This window comes from Sarcophilus harrisii, chromosome 2 (genome assembly GCF_902635505.1).
Source record: "Sarcophilus harrisii chromosome 2, mSarHar1.11, whole genome shotgun sequence".
Taxonomy (NCBI): domain Eukaryota; kingdom Metazoa; phylum Chordata; class Mammalia; order Dasyuromorphia; family Dasyuridae; genus Sarcophilus; species Sarcophilus harrisii.
The window spans coordinates 260,994,992-261,012,314 of NC_045427.1; the positions used below are offsets into that span (position 1 = coordinate 260,994,992).

Sequence of the window (17,323 nt, forward strand, 5' to 3'; positions counted from 1 at the left end):
ATAGACTTGGTTCTTCTCAGCAATTCAGTAATGCAAGACAATTCCAATAAACTTTGAATGGAAAATATCATCCACATTCAAAAAGAAAACTATGGTGACTGAATATGAATCAACTCACTATTTTTATCTTTTTTTTCTTCTTTTTATTTTCCTTGTGGTTTTTCCCTTTTGTTCTGATTTTTCTCTCCCAACATGACTCATATGGAAATATGTAAAAAATGAATGTACATGTATAATTTTTTAAAAGGGGGGGAAACATTTGCAATACTCTTAAGTGTTTGACATTTTAAAAGTTTGAGAGTCATAATTTCTGGGTAAATTAATCATTTTGTTAATAATGCTAGCATTTTATTAATAAGAAGAATGGTCATTTTCTCATCTTTCTTAGAGCAAAGATGACTCATGGTTGTGAGCTCACAGTTTATATGCCCTTGGAAGTGGATGTTCCTAAGGGTGGCAGTCAATTCTGATTGGATAACTTTAATGAGAGACAATGAATATTACAATGAGAGATGGACCTGTTATAATGAGGGGCTGGGGGATATAACTTTGATCATATAGTGCTATATAAATTACCCCCAGTCTAGGGGAAATCTAGATAAAGGGTCTATATCCCCCAACCCAAGCCTGAGCAGAATACAACAGGCTGGGAGTTTCATCTTAGATTAAATTCCTTGTAGGGTTGATAGGTTAGCAAATTAAATAGGTATATTGAGGAGAATGTTAATCCTATCTGCTTTCATCAATCCTGTCTTTCAGAAGCTGAGCCTTATAGAAAAAAGGGGGAGAACACTCTAGATCTCCCCAAATCATGGTTATTAATAATAACATTAATTGATAATAAATTGTTATTAATAATAGTAATTAACAATAATTTCTCTCACATGACCTGAAGTCAGGAAGATCTGAATTGAAAGCTGGCCTCAAACACTTACTAACAGTATGATCCCAGACAAGTCACTTAACACTGTTTCCTCATCTGTAAAATGAGCTAGAGAAGGAAATAGCAAACCCTCTTCAGTATCTTTGCCAAGAAAATCACAAATGAGGTCACAGAGAGTCACATAGAGATATGACTGAACAACTACTTATATGTTCTCATTTTATTCTCACAATAATATCATTTTTCATATTAAGAATTCAAAGCTCAGGAGAGGCTTGCTGAGGGTTACACAGCTATTAGGAGTCAGAGAGAAAATTGAAAATGGGCTTGGTTTGACCTTTTCAGAATCAGGAGACTGCTCTGGTTATTCCTCAGATACTTACTAGTTATGTGAGCCTGGGCAAGTCATTTCACCACTGTCTGCCTCCATTTTTTAAACTGTAAAATGGAAATAATAACAGCACCTATCTAGCAGGATATTTTGAGTGATAAAGATTCTAAGAAAAATGTAGCAGTAATCCTGAGGCCCCCAGACCTTGTGAGTGCTATTGTTCTAACAATGTTTGTTAATGATCCTAAAGTCTCCTGGCCTTAGGAATATAATAATAAAGAAATATAAAATATAAAATTTCATCCCGTAGACTTTAGGAAATATATAGCATTAATCTGGAGGCTCCTGATTCTATTGTTCTAATAATTCTGTTTGTTCTATTCTATTGTTCTAATTCTATTCTATTGTTCTAATAATCTGTCAATGATCTTAAAGTCTCTTGGCTTTAGGAACACTATAGTATTCCTAAAATATTTCTGGCTGTCAGATAACAATCTGTTGTTGATCAGTGATAACAGGGTTTTAGAGACAAATGATGAGGTGCATACCAGACTACTCCTCAACTCACCTCTAAACCACAAAATTCAATATTGGAGTGTCTACCAGACCACTCCTTAGTTCTACTTAAACCATAAAATTAGCATATCAGTGACATGAACCAGATCCCTGTCTTTTCCTATAAATTTATCTTCTTGCTCCTGGTTCTTTGCTAAATCCTTTTGGAACTTAGCTTGCTTCAATTGGTGTTACAATTATAATAAACTTTGTCCCTTGATGTTGTGTGGGACATAAAAAGACCCCTACCCAAAACAACTACTCAGAGATGACTCATAGAAAGCAGATTATTTATTATAGCATCTCATGAGAGGTGGGGCAGTCCCACTGGGAGATAGAGGGCCCACTCTCTTGAGAGTGTTCACAGTTTTTATACATTTCAAACAAAGAACCCCCAAAATCCCACCCTCTATATGTTGTGTTGGTTACATAAGTAGATAAGGTGATGTATAGCTTCTTTGGCCACATATACTTTTTTAATCCCTTCTTTGGATAATGAAATGTAACTGAGGCTATAGGCTTCAATTTTTAGCTAACAGTCTCTAATCAACATGTGCTTAATCTGTAAGTTCTTCACCTTTTCCACACAACGTAGAGATGGGTTCAAACCTGCAAATTCTTGTGCAATTCCAACTTTTGGGGGATCTCCTTTTATACTTCAACATGAGGATCAAAGGAGATAATATTTGTAGAAGTATGTACCACCATGCCAGGTACAATCAGTCCTATATAAATGCTTATTGCTTTTCCTTCCTTCTCTTGTGATGACTCAATATATCTACATAAGCCCTCATAGTAAAAAGTTAAGGTAGATTCTTCCATCCACAGATGGCAGATGGCTTTTGCCGTCTCTTCTCTTGTGATCTGTATCTGGCCACTGGACCCAAATGGCTCTGGAGGGAAAAACTGAGGCAGCTGACCTCAAACAGTCCTCCCTCATTTAAATCCAATTCACTTTCATGTCATAACACCACCTCCCTAATGTCATGGTCCTTTTCAAGAACAAAGGACAAACAACAATCCCCTCTAATGAGTGTATGAAATCTTGAGAAGTGTTGAACTCCAATATTGTTACTTATAAGAAATATTAATAAATTCTAATTGTCTCCAGAAAAGCAAAGGAGACAATACACAGATAAGGAAGGAAGTTTTGAGGTCTCTTTTTGTCCTTTGATTTATCTTGAAGGCTTTTACATTAAACAAAAGGAATTTCATTCTTTTAAAAATAAGTTTTTTAAATTTCTTTTTTGGGAGATATTACAGTCATTTGGGGATATATATGTTGCACTTCTCTCTACTCCCCTACCACCATCCTTCATTTTCTCTCAAATGAGCCCTCCCTTTTAACAGAGGAATAACAAGTCCAAGCCATTGACCTGAACGTTCTGGGCCCAAGTTCTGGCCTCTAAATCTATGATCCCATCTATGACTGTGTAAATTAGTGAATGTAACCTTGTATACCCATTGTTATTGTTGAGGTTGGGAAAGGGACCCCAAAAGTTTGGGGTCACAGACCGGTATAGCAAGATGTCTCAAAAGAATTTTCAGGCTTGAACCCATTTCCTAGTCAAGGGGCAAGGTTTATTGTAAATGTAATGCCAATTGAAGTGGGCTAAGTTCCAAAAGAATTTAGCAAAGTGCTAAGAGAGAGGAGACACTGTTATCCAATTTTCTATCATTGACTTGCTAATTCTATGGCCCAGAGGTAGAACCTAGTAGTGGTCACCTCTGGATGGTTCTCACTGACCAACAAATTATCACTATTTTCTCAGGAGTTTGGTTCCTGGGACTACCCTGAGGTCAGAAGCTATCTGACAGTCAGCAATGAATTGAGGAGTGGTCTATTTAGAATCAGACAGTAATTGGACCAGTTTCTAAGGACAGAAAATACTCACCAGCAGAGAATAAACGACTTCACCTAATTGTATTTTTTTTTCAAGTATTTCATGACACATGTTTATGCTTCTCCCTTTAACATTTCACTTGCTTAGCTTCTGCATTCAGACAAACATAATTTCTGCCTAGCCTGCTCCATCCCCTTTCAGACAAGGGGCCTCTAACCTCTATGACTTTTCCTCCAGAAAGGAGAATGAAGGGTAGTGCTGGGCCCCTGCCATGTCTACAGAGATGCCTCCTGCTGGGCCCCTCAGTCAGACACAAACACTAACTCAAAACCTCCCACCATCTGTGGCCCAGCCACAGAGGGTCTGGGAGGGGACAAAAAGCAGAGCCTGACTCTGGGAATCAGGGAGTTTCAGGGTTTCAGGGAGAAAGAAGAAGCTTGTCTCCAGAGCTCTGCTGCCCTTCTGTCCAAATCATCATAATCACCACACTGGCAATAACCCCTGGAAGGGATCCAGGTCATACCTAGATGTTCCTCCCCCATACCCCTGCTCCAAGCTACTTGGAACAACAGTGTGATAAAGGAGCTCCCTATATCAAGAAAATCATAAATCTAGTCTCTCTCTTTTCTTGTTTCGAGGATCTTTATAAGTGTACCTATACCTCTACCACCAATGAAAAGAAAAGATGGATTTGGAATTCCATTGACCAATACACAAATGATCTTAGTTTAGTGAATTCCAGCACATAACCAGGGAGGAACCTGATGAAAAAAATACAAGTAAAAGATGTTATCAATGAAAGGTATGATAGGAAGAAAAGATAAACTGTTCACATGATGAAAGGAAGATAAACAACCAAATTGATATCTTCCCAATATTAAGATAAAACATGTCAAATGGATTCCATAGAATAAACTTATAGGTGGATGTAGAAAGAATATATGCAGGATGGTCAGGCAAGAATTGTCATCTATAACTTGTTGGAGGGAAGATGCAACTCAATGAGAGCACAGAACCATTTTAGTATTGAAATGAATGAAAATGAATGAATTAATCACCTGGTGGCCAGCTGTTTAACTGCCACTCCTGTCTGGTACTTAAATGACAGACAGTCTTCACTGGACCAGTACAAAGAAGATAAAACTTGCCAAAAGATACATTTTCCTTTTGTATAACTTATGAGAACTCAGAGTGATATCCACAGAGAACCATAACTAGGTCAGAGGAATGGGGCTTGGATCTATGATGGTGAAATTTAGAGGATTCTAACATTCTTTAAAATAGGAGCAAAAAACAAATGAACTTAGCACCTTGTCAGAATGAATAGTTAAAATAAGAAACGACCAATAGCCTAACTCTTTCCCATCTCAAAGGATCTCATTTGCCCCACTTCTGCATGCTAAATTTGCTAGTCAGATTTCTGCTTCCATATCAGATAAGATATAGCAGTAAGATTTCTGTAGGGTTTTATAATTTCATATATCTCGTAATTCTTTCTGAGAGCCTTTTAACATAAAATTCCATAAATTGCTCCTGCCCCCAGATGCCATTAGAAATCGGAAAAAGAAACTTTAGAGATGATTACAGAATCACAGAATTTGACAGTGGGACATTAGTGGCCATCTCATATAAAGTGCTGGCCGTTCAGTGACACAGTGTCAGGCCTGAAGTCAGAAAGACTCATCTACTTGAATTCAAATCTGGCCTCAGATATTTACTAGCTGTGTGATTCAGGCAAATCACTTAAACCTATTTACCTAAGTTTTCTCATCTGTAAAATGAGGTGGAGAAGGAAATGGTAATGAGTCCAGTATTTTTGCTAAGAAAACCCCAAATGAGGTCGTGAAAAGTCGGACATAACTAAACAACAAAGGAATTCCTGTACATTAAAGAATGTACTATAACCTATGAAACAAGTGACTGTCCATCCTCTACTTGGATACTTCCAAGGAGGAAGAATAGATCTACCTGTTGAGATAGCCACATCATACTTTTTGATAGCTCTAAATATTCAGAATTTTTCCTAATGCTGAATCTCAATTTGTCTCTCTTTTTTAATTGTTTTATTTTTTTCTAGTTATACATGCACATTCATTTTTTATACACATTTCTTTATGAATCATGCTGGGAGAAGAAAACAACCAGAACAAAAGGGAAGAGCCACGAGGAGAAAAAAAAAAAAGAAAAAGAAAAAAAAAGTGAACATGGTATGTGTTGATTTATATTCAGTCAATTTGTCTCTTTACATCTTTAAGTTCTATTGCTTCTAGTTCTACCTCTTGGAGACAAACAGAGCAGGAGTCATTTCTCTTCTATATGATAGCCCTCATTTTGGGGAAAAAACTGAGGCCCCAAAAAAATGATGTACTATTGATTCTATCCTCTAAATAGATATTCTCCCTGTCCCTTCTCTTATACATTTTCAATCTTTTCCTTTCAATTGCTTTCTTCCCCAATGCCTTCAAGATCCTTTAAAAATTTTTTCTCTTAGGAGCAGCTAGGTGGCGCAGTGGATAGAGCACCAACCCTGAAATCAGAACGACCCGAGTTCTGAATGATTTTAGACACTTAACACAGCCTAGCTGTGTGACCCTGGGCAAGTCTCTTAACCCCAATTGTCTCAGCAAAAAAAAAAAAAAAAAAAAAAAAATTCCCTTGACAGTTATTCCATTAAGCTATTGTTCTAGATGTATGTACTTTCTCCAAAATTACTAGTAAAAGAAATTTACATTTAATCATTCACAGTAAACTCAAAAATGTTAGAAGCAGGAAAAACTTACATTAACTGAGGCAAAGTGAAATGAACAGAACCAGGAGAACACCATACATAGATGGCTCTTTTTAGCATTACAATGATCCAAAATAATTCCAAAGGACTAATGGTGAAAAATGCTCTCCACATCCAGAAAAATAACTGATGGAGTTTGAATGCAGATTGAAGCATATGATTTTCACTTTATTTTTTTCAAGTTTTTTTTTTCTTTTTGATTTTTCTTCTTTTACAACATGACTAATAAGGAAATATGTTTTGCATGATTGCATATATGTAACCTATATCAAATTGCTTGGTGTTTTAAGGAGTGGGAGAAAAATGTAGAACTTAGAATTTTTTTTTTACATGAATGTTTAAGATTGTCTTTACATCTTGGAATTAGGAGGACCTGAACTCAAATACAGCCTCTGTTCAATCTGTGTGATCCTCGGCAAGTCTCAATGCCAGTTACTTCCCACTAAAAATTGTTTTTATATGTAATTGGAAAAAGTAAAAAGCTATTTTTAAAAAGGAATAAAGCACAAATTCTTTATTAACTTGATATTTAAGTCCCTTCACAATTTAGTTTCCACCTAGCTTATTTCACATTACTTCTCTTTAGCTATTCAAATATGTTCCATGCAAACTGGATTATTGCTTGTTCCCATGAATTGGACCTGCTCTCTCCAACTTCCACAGGCCTTCTTTGTTATTAATATCTCTTCAGCCTTTCAATATCCTTTCTTCCTCCCAAGTGCAACTCATGTGCTACCTCCTCCGCGTGTGTGGATGTATGTGTGTTTGGGTGTGGGTGTGGGTGTGTTTGCCTTATACATGGCATGCAATTTAAATTTTCAAAATATTTATCACTCAGAGAAGCTTTATGAAAGGTAAGGTGCCCTATAGATAATCACAAACTTAAGGATGAAAAGGTGACTGCTTTGAAAAAAAAAAAAGAGGAATTCAACTTTCTGGAGAATTCCAGCAGGCCATCAGTCAGCTATGACTGTGCATAAGTCAGTTGCCCCAGGCCTGAGTTAATGCATCTTTTCACCCTTCACCTCCCTTTCTCCTGGCAACACAAATTGGTTTCTGCTTATTATACTTTTCATTGGTTCTTCCACTTCCAGACCCCTTATCCTTGGCGAATTTAGGATGTAGATAGTGTTCTGATTGGCTGATCAGTTGCTGGGGGAAAGTCCAGCATTGTGATGCTACTTTCCCAGATGTGGACTCCATCTGGCTCTGAATGAAACCCTTTCCTCTCCCCACTCTTGCCCTATCTCCCATCCCCCTCTCCCTGCCCCTCACTATTCCCTCCCACCTCTTGCAATAGCACAGTAAACAAATGGTCATTGAACTCCCTGGAGACCCAAACAGAGGTTTTCATCTTTGGAAGATTTATCTTTTAGGAGTCTTAGCATTTTCTACAATCCGTGTTGATAAAGTTGAGAAATTGGAGTTTCTCAGTCGTTTTTTGAGGGCTGAGTTTATTCTTAAATGGTGTATGCCGTTGTCCACATGTTTTGAAATAAAAGATTCCTATTTTCATCATCTTGACTGGGTACTTGAAACACCATTATCAGAGATCAAGATCCTGAGATTAAGGCATTATGTTTCCTTCTTAAAGGAGTCTCCCATTAAAATAAGAATACCTCTTGAGGAGGGGAACATGTGAAATCATTATCAGAAGGAATTTATTGGGTTGTTTTCTAAAATAGTAGCTAGTGGAAAATAAGAAACAAGATGGTTAAATTTTCATGAACTGGTTTGCTAAAGTGGAGAGAATGTCAAATTTGAACTCAGGATGACCTGAATTCAAATTCTGCCTTTGATCTTAGATATCTGTGTAACTGGTTTAGTCACACAAATTCTCTGAGCTTCAGTTTTCTCCTCTGTAAAATGGGGGTAATGGTAGCACCTACCTCAAAGGTAGTGGAGGTACTAGAGTTGGTTCCTACCAGAACTTATTGTTAAATCTGCAGCATATTTATATCATTAAAATGCAAATGATACAGACTTAATATATTATTTTGTTAATTGTGTTGATTTAAAAAATTGATAGAGAAAAATAGTAATAATTCAGATTGAACATACAAATGTATTAAGTATACATCTGCCCCACCCCTACCCTCAAAGAGCTGATTGTTAAATCTTTGCCAGTACACCCCTGCTAGTGGGGCGCACTCAAGTGAGATTATATAAGAAAAGCATTATGTAAGCTTTAAAGATGACAATTTAGCAAATGATAACAATACTAGAATACCTACTTTACCTACCTGTTGTGAGTATATGAAAATATATGGAGTATATAAAATATTTTGTACATTTTAAAGAATTATATAAATCTATGTAAATATCTGTTATTTTTGGAGAGGGAAAGAGACAGACAGAGACAGAGAAACAGAGAGAAAGAAAGAGAGAGAGGAAAAAGAGGAGGAGGAAGAAGAGGAAAATGAGGAAGAGGAGGAGGAAGAGAAGAGAGAGAAAAGAAAAAGAAGGAGGAGGGAAAAGAGGATTGAGACAGAGGAAAGAAAGGAAGAGAGAGGAAAGAAATAAAAAAGAGGAAAAATAGGGCGAGTTGAGAGAAGAAAGAAAGAGGAAAGTGCGGAGAAAGGAGAATATAGAGAAAATAAAAAGACGAAAAGCAAGAGAGAAAAATAAAAAAAAGAAGAAAAGAGAGATGAAAGAGAAAAGAGAAAGGAGAAGAGAGAGAGAGGAGAGGAGAGAAAGAACAGAGAGGAGCGACAGTTGAAAAAGAGAGAAAGAGAGGAAAAAATGGAGAGAAGAAAAAGAAGAGGAAAGAAGCCCAGAATGATTCACTGATTGAGGGAAATGGAGGGGTGAGGAAGAGAGGAAACACCTAGGAAATACAAGAAAGCCCAGGTAAATTGGGGGGAGGAGGATAAAGGGGAGGGAAGTGTGATAGAGCCCCAAAGACAAACTTTATATCCTTTACAACCCCTGGCAAGGCAGGAGCCTTGTATGTAACATCTAAAATCTGGTAATCCTTTATATACAGTGAATGGCATAAATAATTCTGAACCCTTATCAGCATCACTGAGTAACTATGAAATATCCACAGTGACCTAGGCATTGAATTGATTTTATATGCCCTGATTATTAATTTAGAGATATTCCAAACATAGGGAGAACCTTTTCCCTGTTTTGCCTTATCACCTCCCCAAGTTTTCTGACATAGATGGTAAAAGAGCTAGCCTGCTGGTGCCATATGAAGTACCATAATTTATCAGGTGTCTGGCTGAATTGCAAGTAAAACCTAATATGAAGAGATCAAATATCATTGTGTCAGGCAGGTCTCCAAAGCAGCTAATTGAAACGTGTGTGCATGAATCTTCATTCTTAAGTTTCCCTTCCGGTCACTATCAGAACAGATTTTCCTTCTCCTTGTTTGAGTTATAAACACTTGCATAAGAAGAGAGGAATTTGTAGGATTCTAACCCATCTGGTAGGGGAAGGTGAGAAGAATGGTCAGGTATGCATGCCTTCTAAATCTCAGAAAGATCCTGGAGAGGATATTAACCCATCTGAAGTCAGAGAGAGGGTTTTTGGTAAGAGAGGAGATAACAGGGTAAATTAATCTAAATTGGATTGGAATAGAAATAATAAGGGCTGATATCTTTGTGGCCTGTATTTAGGCTTCATACATTATTTCTTTTGATCCTGCCAACAATAATGGGAGATAAATGGGAATTATTCCCATTTTATAGATGATGCGAAGTGAGGAAAAAATGACTTCCTACAGTCATTCAGCATGTAAATATCTGAGATGGGATTTTCACACTATGTGACCAAGTTCCAGTCAAGTTATTTCTTAACTAGTCTTTAGTGCTGATAGGACATATTCAAACAGCCTCCAGAGGGGATCCTTTGTGGATTGGGTGGGGCTTTGAGATCTAAACAGAAAACAACTGAAAGCTTCAGTGAATATACCTAAAAGGTAAAAGAACTTTAGCCCAGTTAGATAAGGTACCAATAGGTAGCACAGTGACTGAAGAGTCAATTCCTGCCTCAGTTCCTCAATCTGTATAATGAGCTGGAGAAGGAAATGGCAAACCACTCCTGTATTGTTGACAAGAAAATCTAAATTGGGGTCCTGAGGAGTCTCATACAACTGAACAACAACAGGTACAATAAAGCCAGAAAGACTTGAATTTGAATCCTATTTGTCAAATTAAGCAGTATATATTAAGTGCTTAGGCACTGTGCTAAATGCTTTTGATATAAATGTAATAGGAAAAAAAGAAGTTTCTGCATTCAAGGAGCATGTGCTCTAATGGGGAAGATAAACGGTAGTCCAGAATCTAAAGAGTAAAAGAAAGTACCCAGAAAGGGGTATGGAAGACAGGGAGTGATGGACAAGTTCACAGGAGCACAGTCTGGTGGGTATATTTGTGATTCTTTGACATATTAGTGGTGTGACTTAGACCAAGTCACTTAACCTCAGCATCAGGGTCCTCATTTGTAAAATGGTATTAATAATATTTGTCTCACAGTGTTATGAGGGTCCAATGAGATAATACACAGAAAGCACTTTTCAACCCTTTAGCATTTTATAAGGTTTTAGCTATTATTATTTTTTTTTTTTTAGTTCAACTGATGAGGGCTTGGGTGGAGTTGGTAGAGACAGCCTGAAGTATTGATAAGATTACTCCTTGAGGCAAGCAGGAAAGGGCACTGATGGGGGATCAATTTAACCTTACAGTCCCACCATGTGGAAGTCTTAAGTAACCCCACTTTACTGCATCCAATCAAAAAACCAAATTGTGATGTCAAACTCCTGAGGTTAAACTTCTTCTATAAATCTGTCCATGGCTCACACTATCTTTGCTGAATCTCTTTTGGGTTTGTCCAACATGGTGTTCTGGATCATGGTATCTTTCCTCTCAACCCTCCTCCTCCACATGCCTCATGGTGTCCTACTCCTTGTAATAGCTAACTCTTAGGGTGCTAAATTTCTCTATGGATTTAGTCTGGCAGTTAATAGCATATACCCACATCCCTTTCTCCTGGTTAATTGAGTTCCATTGGGTTTTTCATATGTCATTTTCTAGGAAACCCCATTATTTGATGCCAGTTGTTCACACCAATCTTATTATTTGGTGCTGAACCTCACGGTCATCACAACACCTCATTTTTCTTTTAATTTTATTTATTTAATATTTTTACATTTAAAACAATTTTTTCCACATTTTTATAACGTGCCACAGTTCTCTTTTATTGACTCAGTTTCCCTAATTGTCCTGACTCAGTTTCCCTAAATTATCCTGCCTCGGTTTCCCTGAATTGTTCTGCCTCAGTTCCTAATTGTTCTGATAAATACTGCAAAAGCATCCCTCCTTCTTATGATCAGAATATTTGATAAGGATAAAAGATCTTATATGTTAAAATATCAGAATGCCTCTCTCCATCCCAATCTATCAAAATCTCAGATACTGTTTTATCAGGTGTCTCTCCCCATCTCTGGTGTCTCCCCCCATTATGTCATCCATCACAGAGAGGGAGAGAGAGAAACACACACACACACACACACACACACACACGGAAACAGAGAGAGAAAGAGAGAGAGAGAAAGAGAGAGAGAAAGAGAGAGAAAGAGAGAAAGAGAGAGAAAGAGAGAAAGAGAGAGAGAGAGAGAGAGAGAGAGAGAGAGAGAGAGAGAGAGAGAGAGAGAGAAACAGAGAGAGGCAGAGAGAGAGAGAGAAACAGAGAGAGAATGATTCCGTCTCTATTCAGACACAATCAGTTTCTTCTCTGGATATGGATAGGATTTTTCATCAGAAGCCCTTCTGAGTAATCTTGGATCATTGTACTACTGAGAATATTAAAGTAATTTACAACTGGTCATCCCAGAACATTGCTATTACTTTGTATACAGTACATTTTATTTTGCTTGAATTCATGTAGGACTTTCCAGTTTTTTTCCTAAGATCATTCTGCTCATCACTTTCCATAGAACAACAATATTTCATGACAACCATACACCACAATTTATTCAGCAGTAGAACTGCTATAAATATTTTTTTACAGATAGATCATTTTCCTTTATTCCCCACTTTTAAAAAATCTCTTGGTATTCATGCCTGATAATGGTATTGTTAGGTCAAAGAATATGCACGAATTTGTAGCCCTAAGGGCATAGATTATTATCTTTTGATCTTTTATCAGTTGGGTCATGGCTCTTATTTTTTATAAATTTGACTCAGTTCCTTCCATGTTTGAGAAATAAGGCCTTAACAGAGAAACTTGCTTCAAAATACTTTTTTAAATTACTATTACTAACTGTATTTCCCTCTATTTATTCTATTCTCCCTCTCCTTTCACTCTGCCCATCTTCAAAAATACAACCCCTCATTTTTCAAATGGCAAACTTGGGACCCAGAGGGAGTAAGATTCTACTTAATGTCTTACAGATAGTGAGTGGGTGTTCCCTCTGGGATTTAGATCTGAGTCTTCTGATTCCAAAACTAATGCTCTTTCTGTTGTTCTCAATGAAGGTTCTTGAACACAATGGGTACTCTCATAGAATGAATGGTCAGCAATTCAGTGCCCTAAATACAGTGGGCATGCAGTAAATGTTGAATTGAATATATATTGAATTGAGTTCTAATTTATTTATTTATTAATTTATTCTTTTTTTTTTTTTTTTTTTTTTTTTTAGGGGAGAAGATGTCTCAACATCAGAACCTTTCTTGAGGAGCTACAAATCCAGGATCTAGGGATAACAGTTTCCAGAGTAGGATAAACGGGAGTAAGGACAGGAGCTCTGGCATGAATGGAGGAAGAGTGAGAAGATAGGGCAGAAGCGGAATAAATAAGCAGACTCCTCCGTGGAGAAGTTTTGACATAGGACGAATCATTAATGGACAAGAGACCTGAGGCAGCGGGCAGTGACTGGGGTGGGGTATGGAGCCTAGAGCCCCAAACCAAGCTCCTCATCTAACTGTGGTTTACAGAAATCAGCACTCCCTTCGGGCCAAAGATTCCAAGCCTTAAAGAGATCGCTCAGTTTAGTAAATTGGAAAGAACGGAAAATAGGGGATCTGAGGGATTAACTGTGAAACCCAGCTCTACTCTCCTAGGCACCTCAAATAACCTCTCTGGGCTGGTTTCTTCATCTGTAAAACGGGGGACAGAGCGAGAGAGGACAGACGAGATGAGTTCTCAGAGCGCAGTCTAGGATTCTATGATAACCTTATTTGACCTTCCCAATGACCTTGTGAGGTTATCATCATTCCCATTTTACAGATGGGGAAACTGAGGCAAGTAACGGGATTTCCAATTTAGCTTGTATGTACCTTGCATATACACCGTTTGCATATTGTAGTCCCCCAACAGAATGTAAATTCCTTGTGGGCAGGGGATTTTCTGCCTACCCCTTGGGTTTAGCAGAATGCTTTACCAGGTGCTTTAGCATATAATAATGACTCAATAAATGCTTGATAACTAGCTAGTAAATGTCTGTAGCAGGATTTTAATCCATGCCAGCTTTCTGCACCATATTTAATGACCTCTAAGGGCCTTTTCTAGCTAGAAACGTATATTCTTTAAAGTCTCTTCTAATCCTCATCCCTAAAGTAGAGCAGTCCCGAAATCCAGAACCCTAGAAACTACAACTCCCATCATGCATCCGGCACGAGCCAGCCGGTTGATTTCGTAGGCAACCCTCCCCCCTCCAAAGAAACTACAAGTCCCACAATGCCACTTTCCAATCGCTCTTTTCTCTCCACCAGTCCGGAGTCAATGAGGTGTCGCGAGAGGACGGAAGGGGCGGGGCCTCGCTTGCCGCGGGACCGTTGAATTTGAAACTAGGAAGCTGCCTGGATGTTGGAGGAGGCTGTTTGGTGACCGTCGTTGGTGGATCCCTCACGGTGAGGGAAGTGGAGGGACTGGATCCCAGTTAGGAAGAGAGTCATCGGGCTGGGTCCAGGGGAGGCCTTTTGAGCCAGTGGTAGAATGGGAGTTCAGCTGTTTGTGGCGTTGGGGAAAGGCCTTCAAGTTGGGGTTGGGAGCGAGTGGGGGTGGGGAATCGGGAGAGCGTTTGGATTGGTGAAGGGAGGCAGTGGGGGAAGGCGTTGTATGCCCGAGAAGGCCGAGGAAGTAGTGAGGGGCAAAAAGTATTCGGCGAGGGACTCCAAGGGGCATGTGGTGTGGGTAAATAGAAGGCCAGATCCCGTCCTCTGAGGACTCCTACCTTTTTCCTAACTCTCTTACTCCCCATTACACACAAACACACTCTCCCTCTCCCCTCCCCCCCATAAGCACACATATGTCCTCCCCTTCTTCCCTTCCAACTTCCCCAACAGCCTCGTCTGGCTTTTTTTTTTTTTTTTTCTTTTTTCTTTTCTCTTCTCTTCTCTTCTTTTTTTTTTTTTTTAAGCATTTCTTTATAACCAAAAGCGAGAGGGTGTAGAAGCAGCGATTGAATAGTGAGAGAAGAAATTAAAAATTTGGAGTCATAACCTGCAGATCCTGGGCAGACAGGCCATAGATAAGGGATAAGAAAATAAATATCACAAAACTAGCATTTTGCCACAGGTAGAAGAGAAATGCATAAGAATTCATGAAGTACTAATTATCCAAAAGCTTTGGGTGATGTTTGAATCAAATGAACCTTACACAGTTTGGCAGCAGTCCTTTGAGATTAGTGATTTTAGATTTTTTTTTTTAAAGTTCACGTATTTTATACATAGATATAATAATGATTAGTTTTTGGTGCTTAAAAGTTGCAAAGCACTGTATTTCATTTGACCTTCACAAGAACCATGTGAAATAGAGTATGGGTTGATGTAAAGCAACAGTTGAACATTTAGGGGCTTAGGCTCCTTTCTTTACATTTTTATTATTTATTATTGTTGAGAGCCTCCCAAGGAATTGTTGTTTAAGAGGGTTATATCTATTGTATTAGCAATTGAAGCATCTTAGTATTATGAAAATAGTTCTGATCTCAAAGAACCCTAAAAGGGGTCTCTGGGACAACCAGTCCTTTGATTTTGAAGAATGTTCTTTTTATTCCAGTGTTGTATTTTTTTTTAAGTAGATTTAATTATAAATGAGTGGCTAATTTATCTAAGGGCCTTTTGATTGTTTTTGGGAGCTTTGAGAGTCTGTCAGTGTAATGAGTTATGGTGGTAGCAGTTCTCAAACATTTTGGGCTCAGGACTTCCTTACAACTCCGAAAAATTATTGAAGACTTCCCCAAATTTATGTTTTTGTGGATTATGTTTTGATATTTTCTTAATTAAAATTAAATATTTTAGTGTTATCATGAAAAGAATTTTGATCTAGTAGATGCTCAAAAGGAAAGTTGGAGACACCCTTTTCTTCCCCCTTTCCTCCCCAGGGTTCCCAGACTTCTCTTTGAGAAGCACAGAATTATGTAATTACCTTGTTATAAAACAAAATAATATGGGCTTCCCTAAGTGAGATGAATAAAAAGAACTTTGGTGGCCAACTCTGACTATTAACTATTTTTCTGTTCATGTACTATGGTTACTTATTTACATATATATATATTTAAAATTATGTTTATTGATAACATATTTAACAGAATTAACATATTTAAGTCATCAGATGAAAGATCAGCTATTGACTACCACTGTTTTCATTTTTTTCTCCTTTAATTTTTAATTTATTTTTAGCATTCATTTAAAAAAAAACAATTAAGTCTAGACTAGTACTATAATATTAGTTATACATATGAAATCATGCAAAATATTTACATAATAGTCATGTTGCAGAAAAAATTAAAAAACAAAATGCTTCAATCAATTCTCAAGAGTTTGCAAATTCTATTTCTGGAGTTGGATAGTTTTGTCATCATTGGTCCTTTGGAAATGGCTTAGATCATTGTCTTGATCAGAAGGGCTAAGCCTTTCACAGTTAATCCTCATTTCAATATTGCTGTTATTGTATACAGGTTTTCCTGTTTCTGCCAGGTTTGCTTCAGTTCATAAAAGTCTTCCCAGGTTATTCTGAATCCATCCCTTTTGTCATTTCTTATAGTACCATAATATTCCATCATAATCATATACCACTTCTTGTTCACGATTCCCCAGTTGATGCACATCACTTCAATTTCCAATTATTCATCACCACAAATAGAACTATAAATATTTTTGTGTATGTAGATCCTTTTCCCTTGATCTCTTTGGAGTGTAGTACTAGTAGGGGTTTTACTGGGTCAAAGAGTCTATACGGTTTCATTACTGTCCATTTTTAACTAAACAATGTTTTACTTTCAGGGATAGGTATAGAAGTTGTATTTTTTTGTTTACATATCAAAATAGTAAGTCACTTTGCTTGCCTCTCCTCAACTGTGGTCCAATAGAACTAGCAAATAATAATGCCTTTTGCCAAACTCCATTAGACATTGTAACAAGTTAACTAAAAGAAAAATCTGCTCTTCAGTAGGATAATGACTTCACATTAATGTCTGTCTGTCTATACTTTTTGCTCAATCTATGCAGCAAGAGTAACTTTTAGGACTTTAAAAAGAATCTAAAAATTCTATTTCTATAAGTGAAATTCTTTTAACAAATCAATAATGATTCTTGGAGAGGAATCTGATTTTAGTTATTGTTCTATAGAGTAAAGCCATGGAGGGGGAGGAGTGGGAGCTGAGTAAAGAAAATGTACTACCCTTGAGGCAAGGCCGGATTGTGTCCACACTGCAGGAAGCATTGGCACAGCAGGATACTGCCAGTCACACTGCTCTCCATCAGCAAAAAAGGTGAGTGGAACTGTCAAAAATCAATTCTTCAGCTTCTTTGTGGCTTCCATTTATCCTAAGTAATAAAACCAACTACTTGGGTAGGAAAATGCCAGGTGGCAGAAGGGGTATTAACTGGTAGTATATTTTATCTTCTTATCAATAAAATAGCTAACTAAGGCAATTTCTTATCAATGATGAAGGTTTATCCTCCTCTGAGATTAAA

At 37.5% G+C, this 17,323-nt stretch overlaps 1 protein-coding gene across 1 annotated transcript in view; it reads left to right on the forward strand.

Moving 5' to 3' along the window:
• Positions 1 to 14,153: 14,153 nt before the first annotated feature.
• Positions 14,154 to 17,323, forward strand: part of BUB1B (BUB1 mitotic checkpoint serine/threonine kinase B) — a 58,725-nt gene continuing 55,555 nt past the window's right edge. The window contains exons 1-2 of the mRNA XM_031952081.1: positions 14,154 to 14,257; positions 16,976 to 17,118. Coding sequence (XP_031807941.1) covers positions 16,985 to 17,118 — 134 coding nt within the window. The 5' untranslated portion in view covers positions 14,154 to 14,257; positions 16,976 to 16,984. The remainder of the gene's footprint in view (positions 14,258 to 16,975; positions 17,119 to 17,323) is intronic.